We start from the raw sequence: 18,658 nt of genomic DNA, 5'->3' as shown, positions 1-18,658 counted from the left end.
TTCCTCATTACCTTCCATTTTCCACAGTAATCCCTCCCCTTCTCCTTTTTCTTCACCTTCCCACTACACCACAAGCTTTCCCCTTCCTTATTAATACAACACAGGTACTTCCTTGTCGTTGTGATCCTCGGAATTTGCAGTTTTCTCTGGAGACTAAATTTCGTTGTCACCTCTACTGACATGTATTTAACTAGTTGTATTTTACTATGCTCGTGGTGTCCCGTCTTCATATCTCATTTTATCTAAACTGTTTTTAAATTCATGTATTGTTTTTGCACACACCACTTTCTCATCTAACTTGTTCCAAATGTCTATTACTATGTGGGGAAAGCTGTTCTTTTTGCTTTCTCATCCTCTCTATTCATTTCTCTTTTTATCCATACCTGTTTAAATTGCTGTCTGCTAGTTTCCCTGTTTTTGCTAAGATATTCTCTGCTGTCTTTTGTGACCTGAATTTAACCTTAATTGGTCTGGTCATATCTGTACTATATTTCCCGAGCCTATACATTTCTTCAATTTGTCTTCCTATTTCAGGTTCATCTTCCGTTCACAACTAATTCTAATATATTACTTTTTCTTTTTCCTCCTTAATTCTTGTAGTCCTATTTAGATTATACTTCTCTTCCATCCCTAATATAATTATACCTTTCTTTTTATCTGCTAAGTCTCTTACTATATTCTCCTTCTGTCTCATCACTTTAATAACTGTGTCTTCAGTTTGTTCTTTCATCTGCTGTTTCACTATATCATTAAATGCAATTTTGTTCTCTTGGATTTTTTTCCAACCCTGTGCTTCTTTAGCTACTCTTTATTCTTCCTCTTTAATTTCTCATTCTCATCTTTTACTTATTTTATCTGTCTTTTTAATACTTCTATTTCTTTAGTTAGTTTTTGGTTCACCTTCTCTAATTCTTCCAGTTTTTCAACTCTGCATAAATTGACCGAACCTATCCTCCCAATGTTTGACAATTTTCTCAATTTTTTCTTCTAGGTTTGCTAATCGGGAAATCCATGGAAATTTATTTTCACCTTCCATTGTGCTGCTCTTACCTATATTTCTAATCTTTACATTTTTGTTAACCCCTTCTTCATCTCCAAAATCCTCCGGGCCGCGTTTGTTAACATGGCGTCTGCCTGCCTGGACCAAGTCCCCTTCCTCATTTCATTCCTTTTCCCTCAGTAATCCCTCCCCTTCTCCTTTTTCATCACCTTCCCACTACACCATGAGCTTCCCCCTTCCCTATAAATACAAAAAGGTACTTCCTTGACATTGAGATCCACGAAAATTTCCCTTCTTTTTCGGAGCTCCAATCTTCGCTGTGAATCCGTCTATGTGTGTGTGCACATACCAGGATTATAATACTTCAACCAACTAAAAAATGGATCATATTTAGGAAAACTGAAATATGTATTCAAAATTTAATAACAATCTTATAATACAGTAGTTAGCTTGTAATAATATCACATGTTTTTAAAAATCACTCATCAGAAAAAAAATAGCAGGTGTTTCATGGTTCAATACTAACAAACCTGTTGCCTCAAATTCCACTGACTGGAAACCCACAACACAAAGCAACCTGGTGTGGTCCTTGGGGTAGAAACTCGGGACTGTCATTTCTGTTTCACTAGTCTAATCTGGGGATGAAATGCCAATACTTTAGGAGTGCATTTCCAGTTGGAAAGGTGATAGTTAATGGGATTTGAAGACATGCAGCGGGGAGATGATTTTCTCCAACATCCATCTTGCAGACCACCACTGATAGGTATCCACTATTGGTCTATTGGTGTTCAATCCCTCCAAGTGACAAATACAGCATCAGTTCGATATCTCTGTGTCACTGTGGCTTTCTCAACTGGGATAGTGGTTCCACACTTAAACATAAGGTAACCTGCCTGTGCAATCATAGCTCCATTGTCAATACAGAAGCTTTCATCTGTTGCATACAGTCTGGCTCCTCTCTCTTTGCACATGGTGGCCATCATCTCTTGTAGTCTCAAGTTGCACCCAACACCTCCACAGATTAGCACTTCTTCTGACCCACAGTGAACCATGGCTCTCTCAGTAGTTTCCACCAGCATTGCAAACAAAGTTTCTTGAAGTGAAAAGCACAAATCTTCTTTGGTGTATTCTCCACTAGAAAGTAGGTTTTTTGCCCGCTCCTCAATAAAAGACAAAATGCCAGAAAAAGATACATCCATTCCTTTGACACAGTATGGAAGTGGTAAGAGCTTCTTCCCCTTTTTGGCCATTTGTTCAATATTGTACCCAGGGCTTGGATCATTTGACAGCATGATGAGGCGTGCAAATCGATCCAAACAGTTTCCAACAGCTATGTCAATAGTTTCCCCGAAAATTCTGTAACGTTTTTCTAGGTAAGCGATAACTTGAGTGTTTCCACCACTGACATATAGAACAGTTGGATTATCAGCTCCAGTGACCTGACGACCCATTTCAATGTGACCAATGCAGTGGTTGACTGGAACAAGTGGTTTATCCCAAAGCTGACTGATTGTTCGTGCAACCACAGCTACACTCATGAGAGGAGCTGCCATGCCTGGCCCCATGGTGTAGCAGATGGCATCCACATCCTGGGCTGTGACATCAGCTTCAGCCAATGCCTGGTGCAGTACTTCCAATACATGATTCTGCAAATAATCACAAGTTTTCTTAGATTCCTTTGTATATTCAAAACAATACAAAACAGTATTCAAGTGAGCATATTTTACTCCTTTGCTAATATAGTTCTTGCAGGAAGGATGAGTTGCAGCCCTACGAACCTGACATGCAAGCTTCCACTATATTTTGAAAAGATGTGTGAAATAATAAATCTGAGAGCAAATATTGATAAAATTAAGGTGGTGAGATATATAAGGAGTGATGGTGGTGGGCCACATATGAGTTTGTAGGGAGGGAGGCTGGTGGAAATTAAGAGAAAGCATTTGGGGGTCAAATGTGACAATGAATTAAGGGGTGGAAGCAATCATGAATTAAGAGTAAAGGAGGCAAGTAAATGTCTGAGTGTGGGTGGCATATAAGCAGACTAGTGAATTCACCAATGTTACAAAATATTTCAAAGGGTGAGTAAATGTTTTTGGGACTTTTTTATATGCAGTTTTCACACACCGTGAAAAAATTGAGACAGTAAGTACTACTGTGTATAATATCCTATATAAACTGTTGTTAAATGAGGAAAGTGAGAGAGGACATATTTGGGTCCTAGTTTCTCTTGTAGGTGGACACAAATAGTTTCAATTGCTGGAGAAGAAGTATATCTTCTCAGTTTAGGATGAGTCCACAATTCAGTAAGTCCACTATTAGATGATGGGATTCAATTCATGAAAGGATTTATTGGCTCCTAGCTCATGAACTTAGAAAACTTTTAAATAACTAATTGAAAAAATAATAAATAAATAAACTAACTAAAAAATGAATGAATATGATATATATATATATATATATACAGGTAAACGTCGACTTACGATGGCCGCGACTTACGATTGTTCGACTTTACGATGACGACGACGACGACGACGATATGATAATTTAACCCCTTCCATACGGTGCCGCACTCGTAGGCGTCATGAGGAGCAAGTGGATTCGCGACTCTGCCATATCGGCGTCTTGATTATATTTATTGTAGTCGCCCCTGTGTTTTTACATTCTCTCAAATGTGCCCTAAATCCCATTCTCTGTAGTTTTCAAAATTCGCGGGTGAAAGAGAGAACGATCGATATAAGCGGTGACTATATTTTATGATGCGAGTATTATTACGTCACGTCGTACGGCTGGCATTGGCTGCTGCCCGCGAGATTTAAGTTCCGTTATAGTGTTTGAATATGGTAAAAAGGATAAAAATAATTAAATAAACTACTGTACATGTTTAATAGGCTATATTCAGTATCTCTGGTGGTTAATATACAGGTAGGCTAGGTACAGTGACCACGGAACAGAGTGGGGATCGACTTACGATGAGATCGTCTTACGATGGCTCTATCGAAACCTAATGCCATCGTAAGTCGACGTTTACCTGTATATATATATATATATATATATATATATATTACACACATACATACGTACTTCTCAATTTACGTGAGTTTGTTTTAGATGAATTTTATTTAACTTAACTGATAAAATAATACATTTCATTCTAATTATGTGGTCTGTTTGAATTAACATGAGTCTTGTTTTCTTTTCTTTTTTTTCATCCAGAAATACTTTTTAAAAAACTATTCATCTCTAGAATGAACTTTAATAAAAAAAAAAAAAAAACAGAAAATGCAAAGAGCATCACATACAGTACAGATTTTGGAAAATAAAAATAAAAAGCAGATACACAGCAACAAAATCTGATCTGGCAATGCTGCTCGAAAGGGCCCACACGTGTTTTAGAAAGGTCTTTTTCTAGTTTATATTTTGCAGTCACTAAGGCAGCAGTAACACATACAACTCTGCTATGTGCCCCCCCATTTGACTTATGTAATTTCTTATTTACACAATGCCTCTCAGTTCCTATATATTGCATAAATTAAGAACTACCTGTACATATCAATAATGATAATAAAAATAATAACAATAAAAATAAATAAACAAAAAAAAGAAGTAAAAATTAGTATTAAGCATTGCCCTACCTGATGATGTCTCGCAGTATCGTGTGGCACAAAGCCCTGGCCAGGTGGTGTGATGTAAGTGCGGCGTGGATTGGACAGTACTTTCCCATCCTTAACCACACCTATGCCAATCTTGTTGGCACTCCCTTCCATTCCTATTACAATAACCATCTCTGCAGTTCCTGAAACACTATTAAAATAAAAGTTTATGAGACCAAGGAGACAAATCATATTCAGAATTTTCTTACCACCTGCAAACTCATTTGTAAGTGTGTAAACCAGTTTCAATAACTATTTAACACTAGCAGAAAAAATTAACTTCAATCATACTTTTTCACTCAAGAGATAGGACAAAGGACCAATAACTGTACTTCTGAATTACTTTATTTCCCCCCTGATTATTTCAAACTAAACCAGTTTTAATATAACATCTATTTACACAAATGAATAGTTTACAATGTGCATGATTGAATATAGTTCCTCAAGAAAAAGAAAAATTCCTCACCCACAATAAATGTACAGCTAAGCCTAAATATTTTGAATCATTGACATTCCAATGGGAGATGTGGAGGCACCATCTGAAATGATCCATTACTTTCATTCCACTTTTCAAGTTATACCCAGTAAATAATCTTAAAAAAAGTAAATTAGATTAGCAACTTTCTAAAAAAGATATAAAACTATTGTTATAATTTTTTATATAGCTTGTTGCACTATTAATCAGGACCAGTGTTAAGCTACCAATAGTGCAGCAAATTGTGCTGAAATGTATTTGTGAGAATACTTTGTACATGGAAGTGTTCAAGTATTCACATGTGATTATGAAGTGGGTAACAATAACATCAAAAGTAATAATGATCATAATAATAATAATAATAATAATAATAATAATAATAATGATAATGATAAGAAATTAGCAAATAATAACAACTGTTGATGCCTTGACTTACATTGACTGGAAGCCCACAACCTGACTGAAACAAACAATAATCCTCAAGCTATCCCATAGATCTTTCTCAAAAGGAACATTGGACTCCTATTTGTGTTGTATTAGTGTGGGTCTGGCTAGAGGAGGAGGACAGCAGTTGATATTTGTCAGCTCTCAATGGGAAAAAGAGAAGAAATTTCAAAATTGAGAAGAGATCTTAGGGCTGTACCTCCAGATGAAGACAAACATGGTGTGTTTTGAAGAGAAGGAGATAATATTACCATGGTATTTAGGTCAGTGAAAGATGTGTATAAATGTGACACACAAGATTTTTTTTTAGTTTGAGATGGGAGGGCATCAAGAAGTCATTGGAACATACCGAAAAAGAATATAAACCTGAAGGATATCAAGAATCTAATTTTTCCATACTGATTCCCCAACTCCTGGAATACCATTATAGATCAATCTAAAACCATAAACATAAGTTTGACAGATGGAGAAAAACTGATGGGATTCCAAGAGAGAAGTTCTTTCCTGCATATTGTAATTAGGTAAGTGCAGGGACTAATGAAGGGTTCCTCCAAGAGGTGGTCTTGCAAGATAAACATCACAATCATCTCCATGCTACCAGTCTCCAAAACTCGTCAACAGCCTCACCTTCACCTACAGGTGCTGTGACACTCAGTTTCTGGACTGGGGCCAAAAGATCTCTATATCAGTATCAACAGTATTCCCTTCACCTTTTCCATATAGGGAAAGCTAGTAACGAGTGACTATTCTGCTTCTTCTCATTGTATAAGCTGGTGAGAGAATCAGTACTCATTCAGTTTCACAACAGGACACTTCTTTGATTCAGGATTGTTTGATGTGAGTTATATCACTGATGAATTCTGATTGGAGGCTTCCATTCTATTTTGTCTTAGCCACTGTTCTAATTTGTCTATGTAAGTTTGGGTAATCTTAGCAGTCATTCTATAGTTGCTGTGTTGGATTATTACATATCGTCTTGAAGTGAATTGCTAGTAACAGCGAAAATCACACAAATAATTTTTGACAGTTGCCCTGGGAATTGAACAAAGACCTAGCTTGATGCCAAGCAGTCACCTTACTAAGAGAGCCATAGGAACTCTTATACCTCAATTGGTAAGGTAATGGCTTGGCACCAAGCTAAGTCTCGGTTTGATTGCTGGGATGACTGTTGGAAATTATTTGTGCATTTTGTATTGTTATGGACCGTAGATAAAAGTCAAAACCTTGCAAATTTTACAACAGTAATGGTAACCTAACCTAACAAGTAAATATAGGGATATGTATAGTAATAAGGCTTGCCAATCTTTTATTTTGCTCTTATGAAATCTATTTTTCTAAGATTTTTTTTTCTCATTAAGAAACTGTTAAAAATAAGTAGTATATACATTTACCAAATGGTGCTTTGTAAGAATCATAAATAATAGTAATATTTAAATTTTTTACATTTAACCTCTGATATGATGACACCTGCATAGGCATCATGTGGCATGAGCGGCTGTACAAGGATGCCGGTGTCGGCATCTTGATTATATTTATTTTGTAGTTGTAGCTGAGTGACCCCTGAATTCTGTGAACCTGTTAAATCACATTTTCTGTATTTACTCAGTGAGAGAGAGAAAGAGTAATACTGCAATGACTTTATATTCTATAATGTGAGTAGTGTGATGCATCAAACATTAGGCATCCAATGCTACACACGAGAATTTGACTTGTATTGAAGAGGTTAAAAGATAGTGACATCAAGATACATACGACTGATAGTGTATGCTCTTTTTTCAATCCTTTCTAGGGTTAAAGACAATAATCAACCTAACATAACCTTAACCCCTACAGCATCAGCTGCATACGTCATTGTTTTATGGATTGAGTATCAGCGGCATACGTTGCAAGCTGCAAATTCAAAATTCGCCAAAAATAGGCATTATGTTAAGGGTCAAATATGTGGTAATGACCAAGTAGCCCCATCCATTGGCTATAAAAGGCACCTAATTTTTTTTATCTATTGACAAAATTGGCAACCCTGATAGAAATATTTTGGGGGTAGCTTGGGGTATAAAATCGGCCTTTAGGACGTAATTAAGGTGATTCTGGTGTGGGAAACGAAGTATGAGGAGGTGAAGTTGTACTTCGACAGTTAGGCAGGTGCTATTTAGTACGTATTCAGACCTATAGAACTGGCATTTTCGCAATAAATGCATAATACAAAATGTGGCCGGGCAATAATGGAGTGATGGATGATTAGTAAAACATTACATGAAAATCACACATTTTAAAGAAAATAGGTCAACTAATGCAACCCTATGCTAATTTTTTTTTTTTTATATAATTTGTGCATTTGAGCAAAAACCATCCTAGTTCGGGTTTGGTTGGTAATTAATGAGTTGGATGGTATTTGTAGCTGTGGTCGGTAATTTTGCAGAGGACAAAAACGTAACTTCTCTTTGATCAAATTACATGGAAATCACACATTTTAAAGAAAATAGATCAAATAATGCAACCATATGCTAATTTTTTATATACAATTGTGCATTTGAGCAAAAACTGTCCTTGTTTGGGTTTGGTCAGTTTTGGTCGGTAATTAGCGAGACCCTCATTGTGGTACAAGTCACTAAAGGGGCAGACAAAAGTGTGAGAGGATCTCTTGGTTTGGAATATAAAGGGGGGGGGCATTGCAAGGTCATAGGAACAAACTAAAAACGACCACACACCTATAGGACGAGAAGAAATAGTTTTCTGCAGATACAGATACTCAAAGAATAGCCTAGAAACATAGCTCCAATTTTGCAATGATACATGAACCTGAAGGAGTTGGATTATTAGACAGGACTCCATGATAGTAACTTCTTTGAAAATCCATGTGAACAAGTTGTATAGACACGGTAAAGGAAACATGGACTGGAGGTGAAGCTTTTATTCCTGACGTTTCGTCTAACGACTTTCTCAAAGGATTCCTTTGAGAAAGTCGTTAGACAAAACGTCAGGAATAAAAGCTTCACCTCCAGTCCATGTTTCCTTTACCGTGTCTATACAGTAACTTCTTTCCTGTGTACTACAATTAGTTACATACTATTCTATAAATACATCACTATTTTACAGTACTGTGCAGACATTGCAAAGGGCAAGTGCTTTGGGGTAGAAATTGGGCACTTCACTCTTTTGTATTATTCGCATTTGGCAACTATCTGGTAGGGTGCAACACCATTTTCCACATTATCATTTCGGACAATTTATAGTTTCACCCAACCTACGATTTTGTGGTGTGGCTTATGTTTCTGGTGAGATATGTTGTGTATTGAATGATGGTGTACATCATTTCCGTTGCATATGTGTACTTTTCAAGTAATGAATTATTGAAGTTATGCACTTATGCCTACATCAATTTAGAGTTTCACCCAACCAACAATTTTGTGACTTGGCTTATGTTAGCTAGGTCAACATGAAAATGAAATTCCTGATATTTGAGCTGAAGTAGTTCTCATGGGATGCAAAAAGTCGCTATGAGTATAATGCAATTTGAATTATCCATCTAGCTGTCCTAGTTCTCGAGATATTGCATTTTGAATGGAATTAAATCGGGCCTATTTTTTCCCGGAAAATCGGGCCGAAACGTGCGGTCTGACTAATCGCCGATCAAACGTAAACAATGACGGTTTTTACTGACAGGCACAATTTTATATAAAAATTTAATATATGGTGGCATTATTTGACCTATTTTCTATAAGATGTGTGATTTCCATGTAATTTGATCATAGAATTACGTTTCTATCCTTTGCAAAATTACCCACCACAGCTACGAATACCGTCAAATTACATTAAAATCACACATTTTAAAGAAAATAGTTTGAATAATTCAACTATATGCAAGTTATTACACTAATAGTACAATAGTAACAAACTTAATAGTGTAGTTTGATCCATACCACCAGTGATCATAGCGGGCAGGACGAATCGTAGCTGTGGTCCGTAATATTACGGAGGATAAAAACGTAACTTCTCTTTGATCAAATTACATGAAAATCACACATTTTAAAGAAAATAGTTCAAATAATTCAACTATAAGTCTATTACACTAATAACATAATAGTAAGAAACTTAATAGAGTGAAGTTTGATAAGATGGCGGGATGGATGTTGATGTTATCCGATAATTAATCCGACCCGATAGAATAAAAAACTAATTAGTACCACCGATTTCTCAACTCTACCGTATCACGCTGCCTTTATTTTGGTATAAGAATAATCCGCGAGACTAGTAGTTTTCGTTATTTTTGGTTAGTTGCCCGCACTCTGAATTTATTTAGCTCATTTTTTACGCTGAAACATAAACCAATTTTCGATTTACTGCTGAATGCAAGCCGCCATGTTTATCTTATGTTTTTATGTACCGACATGTAACTGATGATGTAATTGTTTGAAATTTACTACGATCGTAGTAAATACACTCGTATAACATTTGTATGAATGAAATATCCGGCGGTATGTAAATTTGGCCGTTTGCATGGCGTGCGCATAAAATGACGCGCTATTGGGCTCATCGACGGTGGCGCCTCTGGTGGTGTTTGACCTACCTACTTATGTGTTTCTGGTGAGATATGTTGTGTATTGAATGATGGTGAATGGTAAGAAAATGGAAAAACTAAAAAGCCTGTGAAACTAATTTTTCATTAATTTTTATATATTTTTGTGAAGGACACTTTCAGGCAGCAAAGGGGCAGGTGCTCGGGCACCCCCCAGGAGCCCCCCTCTGCATGGGCATGCTATTCTACAACATCTAATCTAAATGTGGTCAGTTCTTGGTATGTGAACGCATTCGCACCTTGCCAAAGTGCGAATGCGTTTATTGGTATTTGCTAATTTAAAATTAACCCTGTCACATGTGGAATGTCACAATCATCAATGTGCATAGTGCAATACTTCTGGGCAAAAGCCATATTACCGTCAATAATTATATTTCTGAAGAACATGGGTTACTTCACCTGTAGTATTAACGATTTCTATTGACAATAATTATATGAATGAAATAGAATCACGATTCTAATTATTCTTTTTGTGATCGATTGCCGCTCACTCCTTTGTTGTGTTTTGATTTCTTCATTCGGTTGGAAAAATTTTGCTCTTTCAACTTTCAAGGGATAGAGCAGCACTTTTTTCATGTATGACCTGATCATATCTAATTGATAATGGGATATGTATTTACTTTGACACATTGGACAAAGTCATACAATGAGTGTTATCTACTTGATTTTGAGCCGTATTTAATTTTTTTGTTAGCTGTTTAGCCCATGAAGTCCTCGCACTTCCACTACTACTCTTGACACTTGTCAGAGATACAGCAAAGACTATTTATAGTCTTTGGAGATATAGTAGACAAAAACAAATGTGCCATAGTCGTAGTCTGTGGGAATAAAGGATAATAAAATGCTAGATAGATTACATTCCTAATCATGGAAAATTACGAGCGCCTGACCAGGTTGTGGACGTGTTTTAGATTAGATAAATAATTTATTTTTATTAGATGAATACAAAAAGATGGAGCATGTCAATTAAAATGAAATTCAAGGCACAAACCATTGCAAACGAGGCAATCAGCAAGTCATGGAAATAAGCAAAGGTAAGAATATTTCAAGAAAGATAATGAAGAAGAAAGATGTCATGAAGACGTGATACTTCACTCCCAATTAAAAAAAAAAAAAAAAAAAGTGAGGATGAAGTGAGAGAAAAGAACGGAGCAAGGGAAGCTTTTTTGGGGAGAGGAAAATGTTAAACCAGAAATGAATAAAATTGCACAAATAATGGGAGGCCCTTCTCACGTTCGAGTTCTCGATTAATTTGTGTACCTCTCGGTCTCTCACTTTTGTATTGCTTAGAGCACAACTTTCCCAGTTATTCCTTCCTTTTCATCGAAGTCCTTTTACCTGGTGATTGTCGTTCATCATGCCATCACATATTACACAATGTATTTCTAGCTTGAAGAGTTCCTCTGTATTTCAGGTTGCCATTTGGAAATATATATAACATATTAGGCTCATCTTTACCATTCTCAGTTATACCAGTTTCGAAGCTTTTTCTTTTCTAGATCTTGTATATCGTTCGTGGCTCTCTTGTATTCTTCTGTCTCTATGGTTTTTCTCTTTCTCTGCCTTCTCCATGCCCCTCTCTCTCTATTGCTGTTTCATATTTCTGTTAAACTAACCTGATTTCCTAAACTCTCTGCCATTCACCATTGGTACATATTTTCAACACTCAGTTATAAATGTTCACCTAGACTTTTGCATCTAACCTGCCTTTCTGAACTTTTCCCAGTTCTTTTCTTAAGATTTTTTTTTCAGTCCTGTATGGTTTATTATGGCGAAGTTGCATTTACTTTGTCTATTTGATTGATTTTTTACTTTATCTTTTGCCATGTTGAATTTGAGAGCTATAAGATCTCTTCAAGTATAAAACAACTCTATAATTCTTAACTAAATGGATAATTGTTTTGTTCATTATGTGTATTTACAGTATTCAATTTAGTTATGATATAACGCATTGGAGTTTTGCTCAGTATGTGTGTGCATGCATGTTTATGTGTCTGCTCGATGGCGCAGTGGCACTGCATACAACTGGTAATCTACCGGTCCAAATTCAATTCCCACCCATGGCTGAAATCATATCAACACCGCTACTCTGGGAGGCGGCACTCCAACATTCGTGAGCAGATTTTTGTGTGTGTGTTTGTGGAAGGTCACAGCATTACCCATAGATCGGACATTTATGAGCTCTGAGCTTTCATCCGGGAGGTTAATAGCTGTTGATCACGAGTCCAGCACGTGAGGCGAGACCATGGGCATGGTGAATCACACATGCACGCACACGCGCAGACGCACACACACGCACATACACACACGCGCACACACATGCACATACACGCGCACACGCACGCACATACACAAACGCGCACACGCACGCACATACACACACGCACACACATACACGCGCACGCACATACACGCGTACACGCACGCACATACACACACGCACGCACATACACACACGCGCACACGTAAGCACGTACACAAGAGCACACGCACACACGTACGCACGCACACACACGTAAGCACGTACGTGCGCATACGCATACATACACAGAACTCGATAAGACCGGGACCAGACGAGCGACTCTGTGGCGCCACATCACGGCGCCGATGTGTGGCTTCCCATTGGTTTCTACTGTTTAGAAGCGAAGCCGCTCAGACGAGCGTCTGTGGCGAGCAGTCGCTGATCCCCGCCACAGCGTAGCAGGCCTTTGTGTCGATGACCCGCGCACACGAGCGACCGGCACGAAACGTCACTGACGCCTGACGTACTGCTTAGTAGTAACATACCGAAAGTTGGTTAATCAACAGGTTACACATTTATCTCTTTATTTTTCCTTTAGTATACCATGCATACACTCGATATAGATCGATTTATTGTTGAACTTGAAGACCGACCGGCGATATGGGACGTGCGCTGCAACGACTACAGCAATAAAATAGCAAAAGCAAAGGCATGGGAGGAGATGTGTGACATATTCGTGTCCGGATTCAAAGAGATGGATTCTGCAGGAAAAAACAAAGCAGGTATGTTTCTTTGTTATAATTATGATAAACTCCGCATGTTACTCTGCTACATGCATACAAACACTGAATTATCATGCATCTCGAATGCATATTTTACACAAAGAAATAAACATTTGGATTAGAAATGAAAAGTAAATCTTACCAACCTAACTGCATGCATTCAACTTCTCACTATATATTGGATGTGTAATGTTTACTGTTGTATTTGTGTTGATACTGTAAGCAGGGGTCATATCTATCACAACATCAATTCGCGTGTATGTGTAATAATAGTTTATTACTTACATTTAACTTCTCATTATACCTAAACTTTTTGTCCAACCAGTCTTGCTTGCCAAGACACTGATCCCTCTTCTGTGAATTTATCTCTTATTATTAGAGCTGATCGTGGGCCATCTGCTTGATGGTAACACCATCATTCAGAGTATTTTCAAACTCTGCACCATCCCTCTCTCTAAAGGGCCCCATTCACGACAACGATTTTCAACCCCAACCCAGATTTCCAACCCCAACCCAGACCAAATTTTCTCGTGGATGGGCTCCAACAACCTACATCGCAACCCCGATTTGCAGGTCGTGGTTGGGGTTGGAGTCGTTCAGATTTTTCTGATATTTTGTGGGCGGAGCTTTATGTCTGTGTTGGGGTTGGAGTGGTGGATGGGTGCGGACAACCAAAACTATCACTTGTGCCCAAAATTTCGTACCGTGCGTTTGTAGCTATAGTTGTGCTACCTAACTAAAAAAATGGAAGCGTACAGTAAAGATTTCGTAAGAGAGATTATTGAGATATACCGTCAACATCCATGCCCATGGAAAGTTAAAAGTAAAGAATACTCGAATAAAATAATGAAAAACAATGCTTATGAAATACTCGTTTCAAAATGGAAGTAAACCCCGCAGCTACGCGTGATGATGTAGTTAAAAAAAATTGGCTCGTTAAGAATTGTATGGAGGAAAATTTGAGGTCTTCATATGACCAAGATCTAAGAATATAAGGTCTAACCACTTCCGACCGAATTTCGAGGGAGTTGGCGCAGCGGGCCCGTGAACGTCACCTGGCTGTTCAAAGTGGGGTTAGCGGGTCCTATAGCTGTCAGTTGAAGCTGGTCCGTCGTTCGAAAATGACGTCGCCTTCGCTCGCACTGCTCCACGCAATTAGTTATATTCTGACAAATATTATATAAAATATATATATAAATATATATAAAATATTATAGTTCCTGTCTATATATATGAATATATAATATATATGATATATAATATATATATATATATATATATATATATAAAATATTATAGTTCCTGTCTTCCTTGGCGTTTCACAGTTTTCTTCAGTGTATCACAAAGAGAAAATGGACTCAGCCAAATGACGTCAGAAGCTGCGCAGAAGAATGTAAACGGTCTGACCTGTATATTTAGACCACCTTGCATATGACCTCCCTGTTGCTAGGAATCGTAATGTACATACGAGACGTTCATGAGGTGTAATAGCCTTCCTCATCATCGTATCCTGTTTTTTTATGATTGGTGTTACCAAGGACAGAAGTTCTAAAAATGTGGATTCATCCATTCTTAAATAGTTCATATAGTCTTTAGGCTCTAGTCTCAGTTCCTCTAATAATTGATTATGGGATAGCTTGTTTCTTTTTTGAAGCCAAGACTTACACCACTTACTTTTTTTTTTTGCGCTTTCTATCTGCCTCTAAAAAAACAGCAACATTAAAAAGATCGCCAGAGTCGAGATCAGACATCTTATCACAATAGAACTGCGGATCAACTGCGAAAACTTGGACAATTGGTTGTTGCAGTGAGTGGCGAAGCCGCCAACCACAACTCCAACCCCGACCATGTTCGAAATCTGGGTTGGGGTTGAAAATCGTTGTCGTGAATGGGGCCCTTTACACACAGTGGCGTCCAAAAGTGGGGGTGGTGAAGGGGCGGGGCCCAGGCATCCAAATGGGGAGGGGGGCATCATATAGGGAAAAGAACGTAATCAATTTTTATTTACATTTAAAACAACTAAGGTGTTTATTTTATGTTTGATATGTGTTTACATTTCAAACTAAATTCCTTTCTCATAATATTTTTCAGTATTTGGTCTTATATTTGAATCTTTGGGGGCATACAAGCATCACCAGATCTCTGCACGGTAGCCTAATGCTTACAAAGTTATGCGAAGTGTATCACGCGTTGATAATTTTCAACATTCTTAACCTTTACATCTAATGGTCTGTGGAATATGCGCTATGCATTTTTCAAGATGTCAAACGCACTTTCTATGTATCACTTTGCTCTTGATAGATGATAGATATTTTCTTTTTGTGTGGAAGGTTTTATGGTCCCGTGTTATCGTAGAATGTAAATAGAGGAACCGTAAACTTCGTTACCGACGAATACGAAGGAAGTGTCTCCATTTGCTTACACTTAGGATACGCGGTGCATTTTGCTGCATTTTATTTCATAGAGGTCACTGTTTTCATAGATTGAACAATCTGATCCATTACCATAGGAACTAATATCCACCTAAGTAAGCCTATAATTAGTATAACCTAGAGCCAGTAATACAGTCTCTTGGTTGAATGAGCCTCACATGTTTTCCATCAGTTCTGGAAAACAGGCAATGTAGATGCTGCCATATTTTTCGCAGACATCATAGGCAATTCCCCTAGCGGTGGAACTTCCAAATCGGAAAGTGTAACTCAAATCTGCGAAAGAAAAATAAATAAAGTTAATTTAGTTTCATACTTTGCTACATTACGGGCAGTATGTCATGATACACATTATTTTGATTACTGCTTATATTATTGATAATGATAATAGTGATGATGAAAAGAATATGACCATCATTATTATTACTAATAATGATTAATTAATCTAATTACAGCTGCAGATATACAACGGAAGTGGAAGAGTTTGAGAGACTGCTTTAGAAGGGAACTGGCGACAACCAAGAAAGAAAAGGCTGGATCTGCCCGAGAAAGTGGAAGGAAGGAGTATATGTACTTCAAACAGCTTTCTTTTCTTCTTCCAATCTGCAAGACAAAGCCACATGAAAATGAACCTGGAGAGGATCCAACTGAGGGTAGAAATGCAGAGGAAGAGTCTCAACCACTGGCTTCTTCAACGTACCAAAAGAAGAAGAAGAAGAAGAAGAAAACACCACCTTCAGATGAGCAAGTTCTTTTCCAAGCTTTGGCAAAGAAAGTCAGTAGGCCAGATGACCCTGATAAACAATACTTGCTTAGTCTGCTGCCCGATCTCAAAAGTATCCCCGAGAGTGCAAAGCTAGATGTTAAGCTTGAATTCATGAATATCCTTAAGAGGTATAAGCAGCATCCAACACTTACTAATCAGCAATATTTCCCTCCACATAATTTCTTGCCAGGTCCAAGTTCATCAGTGAGTCACGTATCACACAATTTCTCCCCTAATATCATGCCCTTACAGTCAACAGCAACACATAGTCAACCAATGCCACCTCCCACACCATCACCTGCAACTTCACAGGCATTGTCTCCATGTTCTGACAACTCAAGCATTTGCGATGGATATTATACCCAATAAAGATTTGAAATACGCATAATACTACATTACCATATTTCCAATACCACATTAACTATTTTTCAATAAAGTATGATAAATAGGTTACATATTCAAAAGGAAATCCTAGTGCATCATTTATTGCACTAAAAGTGAAATGCATTCTCTGACGGTTAAGAATCTATAATAACTGTCTACTACTGATAGTTATATACTTTACATACCTTAATGTTATAGCAGATCTCTCCATAGCCGGGATGTTTCGCCTTATGTTTTTATTGGCTTTCTGTTTCTGTAAAGAAGGACCAAGTAAACCAAGGAGCTCATTAAAATTTTCTTGAGACATCCTGAAGTACATGCATACATATACCAACGGCTTTTCCCCCTCATAAGGGGGAAAAGCTACATACTCCATTCCCATTCACCTCCTCCCTCCCTCTTATATTGGCCCCTCCTGGATGACGGGTCATCCTTGCATCTAGCCCACTGCCCTAGGTCAGAGGTAATGTAGCAAGACATCCTGAATTACTTGAAGAGTTTGCACTGTCAGCTCTCAAGTAGCTCATTATGGTGTAAAATTGTCCATGAGTCAACCTCGATTAAGTTAATGGGTGCATCTACATAGTTCTCTGTCTTTCACGATGACGGCGCCGAAGGAGCAGAAATTATCCAACTGCTTCGTCTTCAGAGTCCATGCTGGACCAGCGCCGCGGATACAAATTCGTTCGTCTGGTCCAGACATTCTGCTCGGAGCAGCATAGATCCAATGAATTGACCGACAGAATCTATTCTGCCTAACATGCAATGTCACGTCCTTGCTGAAGTCAAGGGCCCATCTGAATATATGTAAAAATTCTCTACAATCGTCGATTTACGACAACTCCGCTAAACAAGTCCTTTGGACCACAACTACGGATACTCTCCAGATTGTTGCTTGACTATAAGCTACGCGACTCTGTTATTTTCTCTATTCAAAAAACATAATCAACCATCTATTTGTTTCTGACTACCAGAAGCTTCTCCTACCAGAAGAGACTACCAGAAGCTTCTCCTACCAGAAGAGACTACCAGAAGCTTCTCCTACCAGAAGAGACTACCAGAAGCTTCTCCTACCAGAAGAGACTACCAGAAGCTTCTCCTACCAGAAGAGACTACCAGAAGCTTCTCCTACCAGAAGAGACTACCAGAAGCTTCTCCTACCAGAATCTGTCCCCTACCAGATGCTATCGTTCACCTCAAACCACCTATTCGTACCCCCGTGACCGTTGGAGCGATCAACAGCAAACGATATCAACATCCGTTTACACCATAATCAAGACTTCGTTTCACCTGGTCATACGTGTTGCAAACTTAAGCCCTCAACAACTTGGTAATACACCCATATTATTTCTTGCTATATGTAATATGCTATTGTTATTTTATGTTCAATTATGTTTTGTTATTTTTGTTAGTGTAATGATATTGAATTTCAACGAAGAGTTTAATTATCCTGCTTGAACTCTGTCATTCGTCCGAACTATGCACGGCCTTAATTTTCTGTTCGTGTCGCGACTGGCCGGACCCGTAGGTGAGTCGTGACTGGTTTTTTTTTTCACCTTTTTGTATCTTAAGGCTATCGACCCATTATGGGGTCATTAAGCCTGGTGTGAACCTGCGATCCTGTTTAATTTACCATTACAATTTCCACAACAGTCCTGTTGTGCGCAAATAAAACACTACTTTGTCAATAAGGATACAGCCATTGGCCAAAAGATTTGTCACGTTTAATTGAATGTTCTTGAGTCTACAGTGATGTATAAGCGCCTGGCGCTGTGTGTTATATTTCTTGCAGTGTATGAGTATGTCTTACAGGTAGTGTAATGTTGTAGCTTGCTTCTTAGATTTAGAAAAAGCCTACGACATGGCATGGCGACGTGGTATCCTCGAAAAACTCTATGCACTTGGCCTTA

General features: G+C 38.0%; 2 protein-coding genes across 5 annotated transcripts; one reads left to right on the top strand and one right to left on the bottom strand.

The window, feature by feature from the left end:
• Positions 1-1,405: 1,405 nt before the first annotated feature.
• Positions 1,406-10,774, bottom strand: Tcs3 (Probable tRNA N6-adenosine threonylcarbamoyltransferase Tcs3). Of its 4 annotated transcripts, XM_076178615.1 has the most exons (4): positions 10,545-10,773; positions 5,117-5,189; positions 4,633-4,801; positions 1,406-2,646 (listed from the first exon to the last, which is right to left on the bottom strand). In XM_076178615.1, exons 3-4 carry the CDS (start codon positions 4,780-4,782, stop codon positions 1,789-1,791), a joined length of 1,008 nt encoding a protein of 335 aa, XP_076034730.1. In that variant the 5' UTR covers positions 4,783-4,801; positions 5,117-5,189; positions 10,545-10,773; the 3' UTR covers positions 1,406-1,788. The 4 variants fall into 4 exon arrangements, with proteins under 4 accessions (XP_076034730.1, XP_076034733.1, XP_076034729.1 ...); XM_076178618.1 differs by lacking the exon at positions 5,117-5,189 and having other exon boundaries at positions 4,633-4,793; positions 10,545-10,774; XM_076178614.1 differs by lacking the exon at positions 5,117-5,189 and having other exon boundaries at positions 10,545-10,771.
• A 1,948-nt stretch (positions 10,775-12,722) lies between these two features.
• LOC143021317 (uncharacterized) lies at positions 12,723-18,175 on the top strand. The gene is made up of 2 exons (XM_076178727.1): positions 12,723-13,169; positions 16,054-18,175. The coding sequence occupies exons 1-2, from the start codon at positions 12,992-12,994 to the stop codon at positions 16,731-16,733; spliced, it is 858 nt and encodes a 285-aa protein (XP_076034842.1). The 5' UTR covers positions 12,723-12,991; the 3' UTR covers positions 16,734-18,175.
• Positions 18,176-18,658: the final 483 nt, after the last annotated feature.

The sequence above is a fragment of the Oratosquilla oratoria genome, chromosome 41 (genome assembly GCF_046742065.1).
Source record: "Oratosquilla oratoria isolate Oo_2021 chromosome 41, ASM4674206v1, whole genome shotgun sequence".
Taxonomy (NCBI): domain Eukaryota; kingdom Metazoa; phylum Arthropoda; class Malacostraca; order Stomatopoda; family Squillidae; genus Oratosquilla; species Oratosquilla oratoria.
This window is presented reverse-complemented; position numbering and strand designations above follow the sequence as displayed.

Coding starts and splice junctions, on each gene's coding strand:
- LOC143021317 (XM_076178727.1), top strand. CDS start 12,992: ATGCATACACTCGATATAGATCGATTTATTGTTGAACTTGAAGACCGA. Junction 13,170..16,053: donor TGCAGGAAAAAACAAAGCAG/GTATGTTTCTTT, acceptor ATCTAATTACAG/CTGCAGATATACAACGGAAG.
- Tcs3 (XM_076178618.1), bottom strand. CDS start 4,782: ATGGTTATTGTAATAGGAATGGAAGGGAGTGCCAACAAGATTGGCATA. Junction 2,647..4,632: donor ATACTGCGAGACATCATCAG/GTAGGGCAATGC, acceptor GATTATTTGCAG/AATCATGTATTGGAAGTACT.